Genomic DNA, 19,570 nt, shown 5'->3' with positions numbered 1-19,570 from the left:
CAACCAAAAAAATGGATGAACGAACCGACATGGCATTGAGTATGTGTGTGATAAACAAAGCTGACAGGGCGCACACCATGCAACTGCAATAGCAGCATATGGAAGGACGGACTGGACTAGGTTTACATTGTTTAGTCCTTGCCGTTGCCTTTGAAGCCTGTGAAGGACGATCGTGTTGTGTGAGGTACCGCCGCCATAGGGTAAAACTGCAGCCAGCAAACAGCAGAAAAGCACAACAACTGTAACCCGTGCTGAAGCAAGCTGGAAATTGCAAAAAAAAACCTATGCACTAATACACACACGCACACAGCTGGTGTTGGTGGTGACCGACCAGTGGAGCGTGGAATGCCGAGCTGTAGAGAGAGGATCGGTCGCGAATGGCGCAAAAAGCCGTAAGCAAACGGTCCTCCACACTTTTTTTTCGACGCACATCATTAGATTTAAGATCTGGACCAGAGACTTCATCGACTACGGTAGAGAAAACATATTCCCTCCGACATCGTCGATCGATGCCTGCTAGAGCAGTCGTGCGGGCAGCAGCATTAGTGAACGAATAACACGCACGGGCTTCCCTCATTGAACACATACACAAACTAACCGGGGACCTGACAACATCAACAACAGTATAAAAAAAAACACACAACATACACACCAAAGCGAGACGAAGAAAATCGAGGACATCGAGACACAAACGTCACTTGCTTTGAGCTTGCCTGTATTTGTGTGTGTGTGTGTGTGTGTGTGTGTGTGTGTGTGTGTGTGTGTGTGTGTGTGTGTGTGTGTGTGTGTGTGTGTGTGTGTGTGTGTGTGTGTGTGTGTGTGTGTGGGAGAAGCAGTTGTTGCTGGCGCTTTACACAACATACAAATGCCGCTCGCCCCAACATAAAAATACCGAAGAGAGGGAAACCCCGAGCGGGAGAGCGAACAACCGCGAAGAAAGAGAAGGGCTCCCAAATGTCAAAATTATAAACAGTGCAGCGAGCCGACGTGAAGCGACACACACACACACACAGCAAAGGGACGGCAGCCCTATGCGTGTGCTTTTTTGTTGTGTGTGAGTGAAGCGCTGTGAAGCGGTTGTGAAATTTGCTCACGAACGAGTCGCGAGGGTGAATCGATCGTGAGGTGATAGTATGCGCCGTGTGATGGCACGCGCAAATGATGATGGGTGAAAGACAGCGAGAGGGAAAACGGAGTACGGGTGAGCGTATGTAACGTTGTTTTGATGGTTAATAGATCTCGTCCACAGCAAAGGCACGGCACTAGCGCCCTCTTTTGGGGCTTTGATGTTCGGCTTTAGAGCATACAGCACACCAGACATGAATTTTAGTGCGGCATTGCAAGCAATTTTCAACAACCCGTAAGTCGTCAACCCACCCAGCAGGAAGTGTAAACGACGCACAAACGAACGAGAAGCCGTTTGACGTAAAAGCAAACAGACACACACACTGTTAAGAGTAGTAGCTCTCGCGTTTATTATGCTGCTCTCATATCAACATGTTTATACCGTGACACGTTCGCTGTATGTATGCTTTTCCCTTGCTCGTGTGTAAAAGCCGGGGAGAGATAAATGAGTAACATTGTGTATAAATATCACATTTTTAAAAAAAAATGTTTATCGATCATTTCCAACGTTTTATCTTGCTTGGCTAGCGTTTGTTTGCTTTTCTTTTTCTTAATTAGCTGGATACATATTAATCCCACATAAAATCTACTTTTGAAGACGCTGTTATTAAATTTGATGATGAGTATCTTTACATTTGACACAAGCACACCAGGTTAGAAACTATACGTTACGCGTTATGCGTTACGTTATTATGCGTTATAACCAACCGACAAAAAACGTGATGGCAATACGATCAGTTGTAGCAAACGGTGATAATGTCCCGTAAATGAGGCGACAATCAACCTCTGTTTAATGCCACAGGGAGTAGGTAGGTAGGGAGATACACGGTACATCACATACAGAAAAAAGAAAACATATCGGACATGCCGGATTCCTTCTATCGGCTCGAAGCAATCCGGGGCATGCGCATAAACAGATAACAAAAACGTTTTTATAGGGGAACCAGCAGAAACTAATACCAAAGAAAACAAAACGCACACAACGTTTTGCTCCACTTCAGCGATTTGTGTCGCGTCGTCAACAACGACGACGACGACGACGGGTCTCGTTATTTTGTTGATATCGTTGTTCCCGGCTGGACGAACAACACACACACACCGCAACTCAGCATAGCACACTGCATAATTCGATAAGTCCTTGAGTGTCCTTTTCACGTCCTAACATTTCAAGTGGTACGTCCACTACTCGGTGGCTTTTAACAAAAAAAAAGGGAAAAGCTTTCGACCCCATAAAAATGGGAAAATGGGGAGGTTTTATTCCCTCAAACGGCGTCTTCGTGGTGCAACAAACATTTTACAGCGCGGCCATAAAAAAAGCTTCCGAATTTCTGTTTTATTGTTCGAACGGGAGCAGAGTCGGTGGGGGTTGGCCACATTGGATCTCCTTAATTCATAACCTTACTCAAGAACATCAGACACATAGAGCTTAGGGTGGCGTCGGGAATTAAACGAAAGCCATTACATCTCACAGACATTATCACAGAATAGGTAAAGCGGAAATACTTGAATGAGCTTACTTGCGACAAGTGAGGCAGAGGTTGCTATAAAGCTCACCTGTAGCTTGAGCGAGTCTTCAGGTTCAATGTAGTCTAATTGTTCCAGTGGAGTAATGAGTTCGAGTTCAACTCATAGGTCCCGTGAGGGAGTCGTCCCGGTATCAACTACAAGTTCTTCTGAGTGGTGCGTCCCATGTAAGATCTTTGGGACTACAACTTCATGAGATCTTGACCTGTCATTTCCTTGAATTGATTTACCCGATTTGCTGAACATAGTCAGTCTAGCGTGTGTGGAAACGATCCAGCTGGGATTTGACACCAGTACATTCGTGTTAGCAACTTACGATGATACCACTGTTGCCCATCTGGCCACCCTTAGCCGTTCATCATTGTAAAACAATATAACCCGTAGCGAACCATTGCATCAGTTTGTGAGAGCTTTTCTACGGGAAGCATTGTATACGATCAAGACGAAAAACGACACAAGGCGTAAGAGATGATGATCACCGGGGCCATTTTTCGCATGAATGCTTCGAGGAACAGCAAAACACACTTGATGTTGCCCGGGAGATGCGAAAGAAAAACGGTAATAAATTCCTTCCGCGCTTACTGCCGACGGTAGCTGCAGGCTGTCGGCAGCGATCCGTATTTATGAACCTCGGGGATTTCTTTTGTGAAGCAAATGTGTGCGAAATTATGCTACTATAAACTAAAATGTTTGCCCAACTTTTTTACCAATTCAAAATTTATTCTAAAAAGTTTGGAATCTCGTACCTTTCTGTAATGGAAAAGGGGGAACTCCAGCGACAAGACAGAATCTAAAACGTTGAAGACGACACACACAGGTCTCTCGCGCATCTCTGTTGTATATGACCCTCATAAAATAGTTCCCAGACTGGCGGACCAGGGTGTCTCGTCTTTTTGCCCACCGCGCACGCTACAGTTCCTCCCCTCCCCTCCCCCCCCCCTCGATTTTCCAACGTTGCTGTTTTTCCCACCGAGGCCACTACACTCTTTGAGGCGCTTCACCCACTTGCGAAAGATGTGCGCGTCGCTGTGTGTACGCCAGAGGAACACGCTGCTGTAAAGGGTTTAATAGTCGAAAACAAAACAAAGCCCCCTCTGCTACTTCTAGCTGGCAGACCAGCCGGGGAGGACTCTGCACACCACCATCAAAAGAAAAAGGAGAAGAAAGAAAAGCGAGTGGAAAACGCTACACACACACATACATACATGCACACACTCGTGGCATAGAGAGGGAGATTCGCGCTCAACACGTCCTCGTCTCACGCGTGAAAACGTAAGAAAGCAGCAGCAGCAACAGCAAAAAAAAAAGGTTGAGTGACCTCAGAAAACACACCAGACGGCGGCGCGCACAGAAAACTGATGTGGAAACTGAATGAAACGGAACGGAAGATGAATGCACTGTGAAAACGGTGGTCCAAAAGCAGCAGTGAACGAACTCGTGGTGGTCGAACACGGAACTTTACACAGAGGTGTACACACACACACACGGACGGAAGAGTGCAAAAGTGCTTCCAAAAACTGAAGGAAGCAACAACAACAAAAAGCGGAGGAAACTCTCCATCTTAAGTAACGGATCATAGTATCGGATTTGGTCTAGGAATGTGCTCGAAAAGGGGAAATTCAGTAGCCTCGGTGATTGGAATTTAAAATGATAAATAATGATAAATGTATTTCCTTCAAAAGAAGTAAGAAATAAGAACACACGTCGTATAAAACTAGTCCGAAAACATGAAAGTAGACTCAATAAATTAGAAAATTTGAATGAAAATCAAAACACAGAAGAAACAATGAGAAACAACATAAATCATACAAAACTAACCTAAAAAGCATCACACAACAAATTGAATAAAAGATCGAATTCAAACCCAAACAAACCAGCAACAGAGCAGCACACAGAAGAGCTTCGCATCTCGTGAACGAAAGCACGAGTGAGTGAGTGGCGCTCGCTTAGTTTCGAATGGAGTTGTTGCCCAAAACTTCTTCACCAATCGACGAGGGGGTTTGCCTTCTTAGAGGTTTCCATCGGAGCCCTCGTTTTGATGCCCAATGCTCTGTTTTTTTTTTTCGTTTTTTGTTGGTCTTAATCTCTTCTCCTTCTCATCGTCATCATCATCATCATCAGCGGCCGCCGTACTGCAGCGGTGCTCAGCAGCAGCAGGTCGATGGCCGCCGCGGGGGTCCCTCGCGCGATAGTTGTTCGAGGCGGCGTAGAGGTGGGAAGCTTAAAAACCGTGGCGCGAAATGAGCCTCTAGCCCCCCCAACTCAAGCCGTCTTTTCTTCGCTTTCCCTGCGCTCCAGAAAAGCTCTTGTTTCTTGCTGCGTTTTCTAAAGGTATGCGCCTCCGTATCGAGCATGGGGTGGTGCTGCCTGCTGGCGTGGTCGACGAATGAACGAAAAAGTAGTACAATACACTCTTTTTCTCGGTTCACGACTGCACGACTGAGTTGCTGCTGCTTCTTCTGTTTCGTTTTTTTTCTATTTCCCTCACTGCTGACGGTTCACTGGCTTTCGATCTACCACAAGAAGAAACACCGTAGTTAGGTTTTGCCTTTGCTAACTCCAAATGTAGGAGGGGATTGCAACGAGCCTCGAGAGTTGTTTGATCAGAAAAAATGCTGATAGGTAGGGAAAAATATGTACCAGGAAATTTACTTAAAATAGTATATTACTCTCGTTGACAAGCTCTATAATCTCAAGTGATCTTGCTCTGCCATTACCGGCATCCTTAACTTGACATTGGGATAGAGTTAAGATAGACAAGGACCAGACAGGAGGTGATCTCCAACCTGAGCTCTGGTTAATTTGAAGTCGTCAAACATTCATTGGTTGTAGTTAAATTTTAAAACATGGTTAAATAGATCAAGTTTAGATTAAAAAATAGAGCACAGTTTCAACCATCTCGAATTTACGCGGATGGGTTGTTTGGATGGGTTAATATCATCATCATCATCATCATCCATCATTTTATCTTAGATTATCTCCATTTAATTATTATTTTTTTTTATTCATAAAGAACGGCCTGGCCGTATTGCTTAAAGCTAAATAACAAAAATAAGTACAATTCACGATGGTTTGGAAACATTTCCTTCTCAAAACCGTGAAAGGGCACCTTATCCCGGGTAAGCTCGGTTGATAGATTATCTCCATTTAATTATTTAAATTGTATTATTTTGTTCATATCTAATGGTTCAACTGATTTCACTGTTTTTTTTATCGATTTATTATCATTGTAATTTACTATGATTTTTCTACTTCAAAGCATACTTCTTATCTTTTCAAAAATTAAAGAAAATATTTTTTTCTATTTTTAATTATGTTCCTATTTATCTTACAATTTTCTGTAATTCGTCTCTCAATGTTGGACATTTAAAAACAAATCAAAAGAATATAAAAAAACTCAACTAACCCATATGTATAGTTACACATCTTCAACCACTAAATATGGTTAAATGGACCTATGATTCGAGCCAACAAAAATTCCCACTCATGCCTATTTCGTGCCTTGTGCCAGCAGCAATATGCTTGGATGGCTCCTCGCGTGAGTTCACTTGTAATTAATGATGACATTAACGACATTAACGACAAACGGAAACTCACATGCAAATGGTGGTGGTGGTGCTGCTGCTGCTGTTGTCGTCGTCGTCTGCTCTTTTGCTAGTGGTTTAATTCTAGCGACGTTTTGCTGTCAGTCATCAACCGAACAAAACTAGCCCACAATTAATTCTTTTGATTCTTTATCTGTGGTCTGGGTTAGGATGCTTCTACATGGTTTTTTTTTTTTGTAATTTCCTTACTGAAAAACTTATTTATTTAAAAATAAAAGCGATAAAGATAATTTTGCAAACAAAAAAACATTTTTCATAGTTTTCCACGACACCAAAGTGCATTGCTCTATTTCAAAAAAGACAATTCGTAAAAAAAACATCCCACCTCCCCATTCACACATACACATCAGCGCAAAAAAAATGACGCACATAATTGAATGCAAAAAAAATGGTTAAAATGAAGACATCGCGTCTGATGCAGATTGTAGATAATGGGGCGCGCGCAGTGCAAACAGTGAAACACAGCAACAACAGTACACCACCACCACACCACTACAAATGCATCGGAATGAAGCATCCCCACTGGTGTGGCATCTGGTGGTGTGTGAGCAGCAGGTGTCGGCGACGGTTGATGGTGGCGGTGCAAATGCAAATTAATTCTTCTCGTACGATGCATACAAAATTGCATCTTTGCCGTTGCGCACCACCTTCCGTCTTTAGGAGGGAAAAAATACAGCGTTTGCGAGCCTACGATTCGTTGAGATATTGATTTGTCCAGCCGTTTAATTGACTTCTTCAGCGAGTTGCTGATATTACACGGGTGTTACCGTTGATTTTAGCAGCAAACGTATTCGGTTAAAGCAACCGTTGTTATAAAATGTCTAGACATAGCCGAACAGTCTCCAGAGCTATAGATACTACGATAAAAGGTGTGCGAATCAACAGCACCGTCATCCAAGTCAACGACAACATTCGAGTAATTCAATATGTCGTTTAAAGAATCAATTTTACGCCAGAACATATCCAAATTTCGACGAACTTATTAATTCTGTACAAGGCATGGTCGTAGATTTATAAGACATGAACGGGTAGCCAACCCGTTTCCAGGAATCTCAGTCCAGAGCAGCCTCCAACCATGGCTTCTTCCAGGTTGGAATCCACCTGATCCAACCTACGACGAGCTCTATGTTCTCCTCTAAGTCTCGTGCCGATCTTCCTGGTGTGACAGAAGTCCAGCCTCCTCATCACGAGCCCTAGCCAACGAGTCCTTCCGGTTTTAACCACCGTCAGGATATCAGGGACGCTATACAGTTAGCTCGTGTGAGAGCATTGGCGTTCTCAGTTAGGATAGTTATAAGCTCTTGTGTTGCTTTAGGAACTTATCAATTACATCCTCAACAACTCTGCACTACCGACCCTGAATTTTATTCTAACTTAACTTCATGCAGAATTTGATGAGCGGAACCCATGAAATTTGGCGTATCACCAAGTAAACAATCTCGTCAGCTGGAATGTATCATTTATCAATACTTTTAGTTTAGCATACTATTTTTGCTTCGGTAAACAGAAAACAAGTAAAGGTGATGGACAAGCGAAACTCTTTTTTTGTACGTTGTGTGACGACGAAGACGACCGATTCAACCGATACGCATCGTTTCACGGCGTTCCGAAGGCATAGCTACAAGCTAAAGGCATAGAAAACACATACAAGCAAACAGAGGGGGTATGATTTTAAGCGATTCTACCCCATTTCTAAAGTGTAACTCACTATCATAAATCCGCGTAGTGTGAGGAGGAGAGCAGAGTTAAGTGAAAACAAAGTAAAACAACAACTAAATACTAAATGTCACAAGCGTACTGCAGTAAGGCCCATGTACTACACATAGGAACACACTAAGCACACAGCACACGGCACCAGCCAACCCATTAGCAAGTGATCATAAACAAGTGGACACTCATAACTCTGCCCTGAACCACACGCAACCCTCCTCTCCCCATGTTCTATGTGTGTCCTGCTGTGTGCCGCTAGCCACCGTAACGTATATGCGCATACGCAAGCTTGACCGCTTTTTTTAGTTTATTTTTTTCCTGCTAATTTAAAGCCGAAACAAACAAACCCGGCGTGTTGTGGTGGTGTGTGGCGAGAGAGAGAGAGAGAGAGAGAGAGAAATGTTTACTTATTCTGAGCCTGGCCTTGAAATTCAGGGAGAACTATTTTAAACCACGTTTAACATATTATTGAGTGCCCGATAGCGCGCTAAACCGGCCCGCCGGTGGGGATGGTGAGGGTGAAGATTATGATAAAGGAAGTAAATATTGTTTTCCCAGTCAGCCGTCCAAGTGCGATAGCATGGAATGGCAAACGATATGTAGGGAAAATATTAAAATTTAAAATAGATTGTGATGACATTCTCATAAAAATGGGAAATTTTATCTTAACAATCTTTCGAGAAGCATTAAACTGACAAAAAAAAATATTCAAAAATTCACACACACACACTTCCTTACGAAGAACAGCGTGTGAAAGCATTGGCAACCGACAAAAAGCATAATCGATTGCCGGTCAACGAGTTGCGAAGCGATGGAATGCGCTAAAAAAAGGGGCATTAGAACTTGGGGGATAAGAGCTGCTTATGCGCATGATTACAGTCCGAGAGTAGAACCGCTATAGTTGCTCTGCCTGTGTCTAGAAATTCATTCACGATTGCCAGTTGCAAAAGAGAAAGGTGAGAAAGAAGCGTAATAAGTTATCGGTTTGCTCATGTACCGGGAGAAAATATTTCCTTTCGACGACTTCAATCTGCTATCAAATTTCGCATTCACAGTTTCGTCCAGATGTGACTTGTGTGACTCACTCACACGACTCATTTCTATGTTGATGAGGCGTCAGTGGATGGCTTAAACGATCATGATCACCCGACGATTGACGATGACTCAGAACCACAACTGACGCCTCGAGCGGTGGAATCGTGTCGTTGATTTCTGTTCTGCTTCAACTCATGTCACACAAACCTCATTAGCATTTTTGACTTTTTCTTGGATTATATTTTTTCTTTTCGGCGATCATGGGGACCTACTGGACACAATAAGCATGTGTCAAAGCTACAACCCCACTGTAATAGTGAAATTATTTAATCTTCAGCTTACACGCGCGGGTTTTCTCACCAAGCTTAAGATCAGCTGACTAATACTTACTAGAGGGAATAGTGAACGATAGCAAGCAAAACATCACGTTCGGAACTACGCAAACAATCCTGATGAACATAGAAAGTAGCCAACGAATGAGAAAAAAAAACCCAAAAGCCTATAAAATTTGGGCCGGATTACGATTAGATTGTTGTAGAAGAAAATCTTTCCTTCGTGATGAATTTCAGAAAGGCAAACATTTTGAGTGAAGTTGGCGTCCTCTTTAATGCCATTCTCCAAAACTTGCAAAAATGAAAACCAATTATACCAAAAGCGACAGTGTTCGGCACGCTTTGCTCGGAAAGGGTCAGACTGAAACTCCAACCCAAATATCCTAACGAATGATTTGTCGCTTTGGATGTAGAGTTTTAGGGTCAGCACTTTCCAAAAGATATGTTTTCTTGCTTTAAATATGAGAATCTAATTTGTAGAATATTTCTTAAATTGACTTGATCACGATAGGAATGCATGAGGAGCAAGCAACCTAGTCAGCGCTTTTTACACTTAATAGACATGCCACACACTGACAGATCTCTCCAAAATTATGACTGCAAACTTTTCCACAGTGCTTTTTTAAACTTTTGGCACAACTACTGCAAATTAGTGACAGTAGAACTTCTTCTTGTTGACCTAATTACCTGCTAAGCCTGTTGGATAGACGGTCTTCACTAAAGTTTGGGCGTCTAGACATACATACTAAAATGCAGACAGTCGATTTCGATTTTTTTTATTTTTTTATTTTTTTTGCGATCTGGATAACTTTGCCAACACCCCTTGCCGTAGCTCATTCGGTCGCTATAACGCAAGCATTAAAGCGCTGAGCATATAAAAATGTTCTAACCCCCTCACGAACAACACTTAAAGCAAAGCAACAAAAACCACAATGTTGCTGAAACATAATGACTGCCACAGTGGAATAAAGATAAACCCCCGTTTAAGGGGCGAGCAATATAAACGATCGCACACCCTGCACAACAGTAATAAGCCGATGATCGCTCAAAGTGTCTGATCGTATCGCTCAAGATCTCCATCCCACAGGCTTTTTCCCCTCCTTCTGAACTAAACTGCGAACGGTAGGAATATTATATTGCACCACCGACGGCCGCAGCCAAATTGCCAATCTCGACCGTAAAATGCCACAAAACGGGCCGTGGAAACGATCGTTTTACGAGTTACCGGCCTGTTTTTACGATCGGTTGAGTGCAACCCGAAGAGGAGAGCCTCTCTGTCTTCTGCAAAGCAAAGTGTGCGCACACATATGGCAGCAGCTGATGCGGTGTTTGTGTGCGCGAATGCATAAGCCGCGCGGTGCAATTATCACATACTTAATAATAAAAACGCCATAAAACACACAACGCACGACATCTATGCACTTGTTTGGCGCGTATGGGGAGAAAGATGCGGGCAGTAAAAATGCGGCACGGCGATACGAGAAATGCGTTTTAAAGGGCACTTCTTCAATCATTTCCAATTGCAAATTATGATTGTTTAATGAAAATGTTGTGCCTATAATTGATTCGTAATCGTTTGCCGGAATGGTCCAATTTCAGGTTGGTGCTTATCATTATCATGTGGCGTTGAAGCGTTAGCGATCAGGATTGGGTCCAGCTACGGGTAAAACTAAGTCAAGGATGTCAGTAATGGCAGACCGAGACCTCTAGCGGTTGCAGAGCCTAGACAAGCAAAAGAGGCTTATCATATGAAGTCTCGTATTAGACTTTAGCTAATTAAATTTCTATGTGGCGCTTATATTTTTGTCCACCAATCAGTGGGGCCACAGTGGAAAACAATTTCTAGCACGCAAAACAAACACCACCAATAGAGCACGGGTCTGGTCAAGATAAGGCAAGATAAAAATGACGTAGAACCATTGACCACCCCACAGTCTTCCTCGGGAAAGAAAAATGGAGGTAGCGATCTTGACCAGCCAGCGACTCGGACCACTCAGGGTCGTTCCTTTGGTGGCCGCCACCCAGATAACAATCCCCGAATATGCCCCGAGGGGAAGACAAGACTCTCGACAAGGGACTATAAAATAGGAAATAAAAAGAATCGCACGGCTGCATGTTACCGGTATCAATTGTCCGCAATCGGCTGATAAGAGCGTGGTCTCTCACTCTTCTGCACCCTTAGCGGGGTGGGAATCAACACAAACAGAACGACCCCGTCTTGAATAGTAGGAACGCAGCGCACAACAAAGTCTTCGTTGCGTGTAGTGTTTTGCTGGTCGCTTAAACCACATACTGCGAAGTCACATACACACACACACTTACGTTTATTGTGGACACACTGTAGTGCCACCGAATAAGTCACCGACGACATAAAAAAAGACTGGCGCGTCTGAGGAGCTTAATAATCACGTCATATGACGGCGCAGCTGACGGGATTCGCTCGGGACATACTTTCGCACATATGATCGCGATTGCTTTCGATTTCCTCACGAATCTGCGGCGGTTGCTCTCGCCGGCAGACGATAATGAACGGTGGCGGTGGTGGTGGAAGCACTGATTTTTTGTTGTCGTTTCTTTTCATTCCTGCCTTATCAGCATTATTCCTGCGGGAAAAGATGCCAAACGGTTCCGAAAACCGACCAAAAACGAGGTGATAACATGGTGGCCAGGGTTTTTGTACACCGCAAACCAACTTCCGCTAGAACCGCGTGTTATAGCCGTCTGGTAAAAATTATTTCACCGAAATCTGTTTTTAACAATGCTGCTGATGGTAGAACATTGGGACGCGATAAGGAAAGGAAAAGCGTTAGCATTGAATTTCTTTAGCTTAACAAGGGTGCCTGATTAATTAGTATTCAATCGTATTCAACTAAAATTAGGTTTCGTAGAACTTTTAAGCCATGTGTGATGTACTGGAACATCAAATCATACTATCCAAAATCTTGATTTTTGATCTTAAATCTTCCGGATGCATCACTTGATTTTGCTAATGAGGAGCTTCTTCTATGGTTCTCTTATTCTTTCTTGGCCTAATGACCTCTTCGGTCATGCCTACTATTTTTGGATTACTGCACTTATTCATACCGCATAGTTGGGATAGTCAGTCCTCACTATGGGGGAACGGCCATCAACTCATCATGTCTCTTGGGATTTCTTCGAATCGTTACAAAACGAAAACAACACGATGAAATAAATAAAATTTCAACTACTGTATGTACGGTCTGCGTTACTCTTTGTCATCCACTGCGCTAGACAGACAACGCAAACACAAGAAGACATAAACACGCCACGATTACGGTTCAAAAAGTGATCTGTTTAGTGTCATCATTGCACTGTTTCCCTCATGCATTACACGCACAACAGAATGAATTTTTCGCTCACAAAACAACCATACCGTGGGGTAAACTGATTCTGGTCTCCCGTTTGGTTGGTTGTTTGTTTGTTTGTTTGTTTTGTTTCCGTTTGTACCAGCTTTACAGGAAGTTGTTATTTACACAACACACGACCGAAGCGGAAAATCCCCAACAGCGGTTAATGGAGTATATCTCACCCGTCAAATGAGTTATTTTGATAGGGAAACCACATTCAGTATACTACGCGATATGAGAACATAATCCAACTTTTGAAGCACACTGCTTCTGTCGGCCAGGTGCGACAGATGACAGTTGAACGTTACAGGTGCGTTACGTCGCAGTAACACCGCTTTATTTGAGCTGTCAGTACGTCATACTTGGTTTGTTGCCTTGCACTATCACTACTGATATCCCAATATTGAAATTATTTTGGTCTTTTTTTCTTTACTTTGGCGCACTACAGCCTCGGGAAGTTGAGAGGGCTTCCTGAGCTTATTGGCTTAACTATCTGCAAGGTAATGCCGGCCATCTAATGGCTTACTAGACTTATTGATACCACGTTGTTGAATGGACAGTTCCCATAACGGGGAAAACGTTCCAGATGGGATTTGATCCCCAATCCTGTCGCATGAAGACCGGCGCCGCTAGCGGCACAATCATGTCTACGATTCCTTTACTCACTACCAAACTATCCGTAAACCGTTTTTTCTTTACTTACCAAGGCGAAGAAGTTTGTGTGGCAATCTTCCAAACTGGCGCCGTTAGTTTGGTGATTCTGGTGCGTCATGCTTGTATTGTTGTTACGAACATTTTCTTACGGACGAACAGGTGTAATTGAAAAGCGTGGGTTTTTTTCTTTTCTTTTTCGCGCAACCGAAGATAAGCGACGAAGCTGGGGTTTTAGCGACACGTGTGTGTGGGTGCAACAACAGCGACCGCAGCAGGAAGGTGGTGATGGTTGGGTGCTACAACACACGACCGTCGAACACCGCGTACACTGAGTAGAAACCACACATAAACACACGCACGCACACACTCACACCGTAGATAATATCTTATCTATTTTTCTTTCTTCACACACTCTCTCTCCCTCGCTCTCTTTTTCTTCACTTTATCTAACGCTTCCGTTGTAGCCGTACTATAATTTATCTATTTTTCTCTATTCTTACTGCACTCTAGCGCCTGCTGCTGGCACCACCGATCACCATGTGCATACTAATACTTCGCGATGCAACCCGTTTACTGGTGCAGCACGGCCGATTGCAGCGGCAGCATCATCATGCGAACGCACCACGGTGGCCGCGGCGTTGTTGCACTGGGTAAACCGTAAACAACAACATTTGTACACTTATTACACACACGCGCACGTACACATACACACACACGCATACACGGCGCGTACGTTTAATTGCACTCTAAACTCGGCACGGTACAACACAAAATCACTCTTCCTCTCTCACTCGCTCTTCGATCACTTGCCGCTCTCTTTCTCACGCACACAAACACTCACTACCACCGTTAACAGGGTAGGCGTAGAGGTAAGCGAGCAATTTTTTTTTGTTGTTGCTTTGCTTCTTCCAATTTCTCTACAATATTGCAAACCTTTTAATGCACTTTCTCTTTTGTGGGCTGCACACTGCTTTTTTGGACCCTTTTGCTACTACTTTTCTTTTACACTTTACACAATCGCTTACACAGCTTGTCACACGACAATTTTTCTTTACAATATAACGCACATTTACACGCTCCCGGAGGACACTACATTATACAATTCCACACATCGACTCGACACTCGACGCGACCGAGTAGAACGAAAGATTTTCACTTCGTTTCTTTGCACAATAAGAACGGATATCCTTGTTTGTTGGTGTTCAGCGCTGGAAGAGAAAACTTCTGCCCGTGAAGCACAAGCACACACTGCTTCTTTCGCAATCCATGGTGTGATGGTGATGGGGCGCCTACGGGCCTCTTTCAGTAAGAGCTTCGTGCTGCCTGCGTGCACCGATGAAAACTGAAGCAGCGCGGTGGTTTAGTCTTCGCTCGGAGAGTGTTTGTGTTCGGAGCCGTTGTCAGAACACACCACACGCACACACCGAAGCGCACGCTACGGCGAACACGAATAACACGCACACAAACACACAGCTAACACCACTGCCCAAGCGACGTCGGTTAAGGGCGAATCATCATTGCACAGTGGTAGTGCGTACTGTTGTTGGTGGTGGTGATGGTGTTAGTGCTGCTGTGCATCACTGCCCAGTGTTTCGATGTGCCTACGAGGCCGCTATTTCACACACGATCACCCTGCTTTTTTATTTCTGTGTTGCTACTGCTGTTAATTCTCTTTTCGGTGAATACACACACTTTCTTTCATCCAGATCGGGTTAAACTTAGGGGTCCCGATCCGTGATACTATTGCACACCGTTTGTAACTTTGCACGATCGTTTTGGCACACGCAGAAAACACGCACACTCGTACACACACAGTTTTGCTTCCCTTCGGAGACTTTGAAGAGAAACGTTGATCGATCGGCGTGAAGTCTCTGCTGCTCTGTCGACGATGTCGCGATGCGGCCGAAGCTTTCTGCTCTCGCTGCTAACTCTAAACACACACTGACGGCAGCAAAGAAAAGATAAAAAAATCTGTTGTTACACACGGGGTGGTACTGTGGCGACGAATTCCTCTCCGACCCTCCAATTCCCCACAGCAGCTTTACCTAACCAACCCAACGGATAGGATAGAAAGTGGTACACAAATCGATGAACAATCACTACTACCACCACCACCAATACTACTGGCTAACCATCGTTGTCGTCATCGGTAGCCAGCAATAGGCGCGCGTGTGCTCGTTCGCCATCGCGAATGGAATTCAAATTCAGTGATGCACACACACACAAGCCAAGGTATGGGGCAGGTGAACCAAATAGACAAACGGGTAGCAGTGGTGGTGGTGGCGAGCAGGGAAAAGGGAAAAACTCGCTGCGCCAATTCGAAGAAGGTCGATCGCGACGACTTCCCACTACAGTGTATGCGTCGGTGTCGGTGTGTGGGTGCGTGGACGCGATGAGAAATTAAAAGCTCTCGCCATCTCTTTCTTACGCACTTTGCTCACACCCCTCACAGTGAACGGTGTGAGCAAAACGGGGTTTTCTCTAACTTTTCCGTATCAAACACACACACACAAATGCAACCGCTCGTTCACACACAGCAAACGATTAAAAAATACACTCGCTTTACACGGTTGGGAATTTTGTTCGGCTGTCCCCGTCTATTTTTTTATCCAAGCAAGCGATGGAATAATATTTTTAAATATTAATGTTTTACTGCACATCTGTTTCTCTCGCTCACTCACGCTAATGTCGAACATTTCCTTATTAACAGAAATGGAAAAACGAAAAAATAATATCCCACAGGTCCGGTAATGTCCTTCGATTTCCCGTGGGTCGGTGGTGTAAATCGAACTACCCTACTTAGGTTACCCTTAGACGACGGGAGTTTTAGCCGTCAGCGTGTGCATGTGTGTGTTGGTGCGGCATTTCGAAGGTACAATGCAATAGCTGTGTGTCCGTCCGACCGTCCTCCACGCGATGCGACCAGTATGCGTAAAGGCGGCGATATAGGACTTATAAAAGACACACAAACACACACAAAAGCGTTCCCCGTCGTGCGTCTTTACACACCACATATCAATTATCTCGAGGAACAAAACGGTATCTTCTAACATTATTTCGTGATGCGAGGCACACACACACACACACACAGAGTACCGCGTAACCCGTCCTACGCGCGTGAAAGGTAAAATTGTGATTCGACCCATCCGACCATTCATCGATCTAATCTTATCTCTGACATTTCGCCATTGGAGTGCAAAATATTGCAAATGCAAGCATCGGAACGATTTTTAACACTATGACACTCCTGCCAGCAACACACAGCTTTTTACGGATAGCCTGCTACGGTCTGAAACCTCTTCTAGTGTGTTGTGTCCTGGTGCGGTATGTGATCCTGAGTAAAGGACACGCACGCACACACTACCACCTCGTCGCGTCACACTACGCTGGTACGATTTGTTCGGCGAAAATCAATCGGTAGTGGTGTGCGTGATCCATCCAAGCATCCGCTGTTGTTACCTACACCTAGAGCTAGGCGAGCTGCATAGGAAGAACCAACGGAGCAAGAAACAAGTTTTCCACCTTCGGTGTGCGCGCATCACGCGAGTTGGGGTAAAGAAAATACACAGGAAAAAAGACGTCGACAAAAATGGATTGTCTTTCTTCTGCTCGAAGCGTGCGTTCACTGCTCTACAATCGCACGAACACGACAACGCCAGCGAAAGGTGAATCGCATCGCATGCGATCGTAATTTGGCTAGTGTATGCATGCGTAAACACGCGCACACACACATACACAAGCGGACACACGCACGCACGCACACACACACTTTACACACATTAAATGAACGAATTCGTCCAAGTGTCGCACCACTTGGCAGTTTGGGAACGCATCTCATCTCGCATTCCACACTTGCTCACACACAAACACACAGGCACAAACGCACAAAGTGGTAGGATTTCGAGAGCGAAACAACGAAATATGATTCCCCCATCACGAACCGTTGGGATAATTCATAAACGTTCCTACCCAAAAAGGCTCACCACCCATAGGCCGCCGATCAGCCGAACCAGGATTGCTGCTTATTTATTTTCTTAGTGAAACGAGGCCACCACTACCACGGCACAAATATTACGCACAGCCAGTTCCCGCATGCTACGATTCAAAAATTTGCTTACATCTCTCACCAACACACTGAAGCGCGCGCACGACACACTCTTCTTGCTCGCTCTTGTTCATCTTAGCGCGAGTGGGTTTTTCGAACGGGTCCTCCGACAGTGGAGAAAATGGGCAGGAGTGAAGAAAGCCGTTTAAATGTACAAAGAAAATCCGTACGGAAAAGCCAGCCAAAAGGCTTGAATTTCACTACACGATCGGTGAGCGGAAACAGCTCGGAAAGCAGGTCTTACTCGGCGAGTGAGAAGCACTTTTCGTTTTAAATTTTGTAACAAAAACGGTTCGTCCCTACAGGCCAAAAATTTTACCGGGAGAAGCACAATGGGGGTAATAATAAATACGCGCACGCTTACACTTCCGGATCAGTTTTCCCCAGATTCGCCGGAGCGCTGCCGAGCGGAGAGCGCTGCTGTTGCGTTTGGCTGTTTTAATCACCGTTGTTCCGTTTCACGCAACAAGATTCGCTCACCCGTTTCGCTGTCTTTCGAAATTGGCTTACTCACACTGCTGTTGCTGCTGCTGCTGCTGTTTGCTCATGCTCGAGTAGAGTCATCGATCCGATTCGTTTTTTAAAATAGCCATCAGAGCATGGGTGAAGCAGCTTGTGACGCTCTGCACCGCCTCACTGTAGCTGTATGGCCGATTTGTTCGGGCTTTGCGGCAAAGCAAACGACACACCACCGTGCGCGGAGACGTAGGTACGGTTCGCAAAGGATACACACAGCATCACTGGTGCACCCGGACACAGACACTCGGCGGGACAACGTTACGCGAAACAGCATACGCGTAGTATGATGTACGGCGAAGTGATATATAAAATCCGCTATGCAAGTGGCGTACTGTGTGCGATTCGGTTTGACAGTTGCGAAGAAAACGAAGCTTTGACAGCTGAGGCCCACCACCTGTCAACGGGCCGTTTTTGCTGGGCAAGGTGTATAGAGAGCAGCTGCTATCGTTCTGTTCAAATTGGCAGTTGAGTTGATTCATTTTAAAAATATGGGTAAGAAAACAGATTTTTTGTCTTTGCAAACAATACAGAATGTTTTTGTGAGTGCACAGCTTGTAAGATTTTACCCTCTGTATTATAATATGAAACTGATCCCTAAGCACTTTGAAGCTGGCAATAGGATTGTAGGAGTTTTCAATCAATCAGCTTATCAGAACTTGAGTTTTTTGTTCTACTTTGCCGCTCTGCCAACCGTTTATACCACAGACAGGGGAAACTTCTTCACTCAAAATACATGTCGTGACAGACGAAGCAAGGACTGCACTATAGGTACTGATTCCATTTGCCGTAGCCCCTCGAACTTTTGGTGTCGAGCTGTGTGTCGATTTCCCGCAAGTGAGCTCGTTTTGTCTTTTTTGGCTATCTACATGGACAGAGGAGGCGTGGTAGGCCCAAAGTGAGAAGAAGTTACGGTATTGGTGCGTCCGCCAGAACGGCCGGGATTGTTGTACCAGGCCTAATTCGTGAGATAAGTAAGTACATAAGATATTTACCACTATCACTTCAAAAAGATCTCTTCTCCTACTCGTCGAACGCTGCATCACCCGTATTAAAATATTGTGGAGTACTGCTGATGAGCATCGAGTCACGAACCTAGGAACCTGTGGCATGAGTGAGTAGGATCGAGTTGACAGGGTTAATAGGGATGACATTGGACAGACCATATAAAGGCTATGGAGAAGCTAGAGATATAATGGCTTGCTAGACTTATTTATACCACATTATCAGTTCTTGGTATGGATAAACGGTAAAAATGGGATTCGATACTCGGTCGTGCAGTTGAACTGTTAGCGTCCGGACTTCTTAACTCGGCTCGATGGTAGCAGCGTCGATTTTCGGACAGCACTGTATATTGAGTCACTGTCTACCTGAATCTATCTAGCTACGAGTTTTTAGAAGTCAACAAAGCACTTGCTGCGAGCTACGAAGCAAGAGCCATAGCAGAAGGTCGGCCGTGTGTTTTAAGGCGACAATCCAGATGAAATTCGTATTAGAAACAGGTTTTGTAGTCTCTATTGAATGCGTCTTTATTTCACGATTCTAAGTGTCTGAGAGCTTCTACAAAATCTCTAAAAAGCCGACGAAAGCATAATT

At 44.5% G+C, this 19,570-nt stretch overlaps 1 protein-coding gene across 8 annotated transcripts in view; it reads right to left on the bottom strand.

Annotated features, from left to right (window-relative positions):
- Positions 1–18,325, bottom strand: part of LOC118509596 (mediator of RNA polymerase II transcription subunit 13) — a 53,735-nt gene extending 35,410 nt beyond the window's left edge. The window contains exons 1-2 of one of the 8 annotated variants that reach the window (XM_036050379.1): positions 17,939–18,325; positions 13,403–15,294 (exon numbers count right to left, since the gene is read on the bottom strand). In XM_036050379.1, coding sequence (XP_035906272.1) covers positions 13,403–13,471 — 69 coding nt within the window. In that variant the 5' untranslated portion in view covers positions 13,472–15,294; positions 17,939–18,325. Of the gene's footprint in view, positions 1–13,402; positions 15,295–16,034; positions 16,149–16,588; positions 16,614–17,938 lie in introns of those variants that run through there. The other 7 variants (XM_036050378.1, XM_036050383.1, XM_036050381.1 and 4 more) reach the window with 7 other exon arrangements.
- Between the last annotated feature and the right edge of the window lie 1,245 nt (positions 18,326–19,570).

The sequence above is a fragment of the Anopheles stephensi genome, chromosome 3, assembly GCF_013141755.1.
Source record: "Anopheles stephensi strain Indian chromosome 3, UCI_ANSTEP_V1.0, whole genome shotgun sequence".
In the NCBI taxonomy this organism is placed as follows: Eukaryota; Metazoa; Arthropoda; class Insecta; order Diptera; family Culicidae; genus Anopheles; species Anopheles stephensi.
The sequence above is the reverse complement of the archived record's forward strand: the minus strand, read 5'-3'. Positions and strand labels throughout refer to the sequence as shown.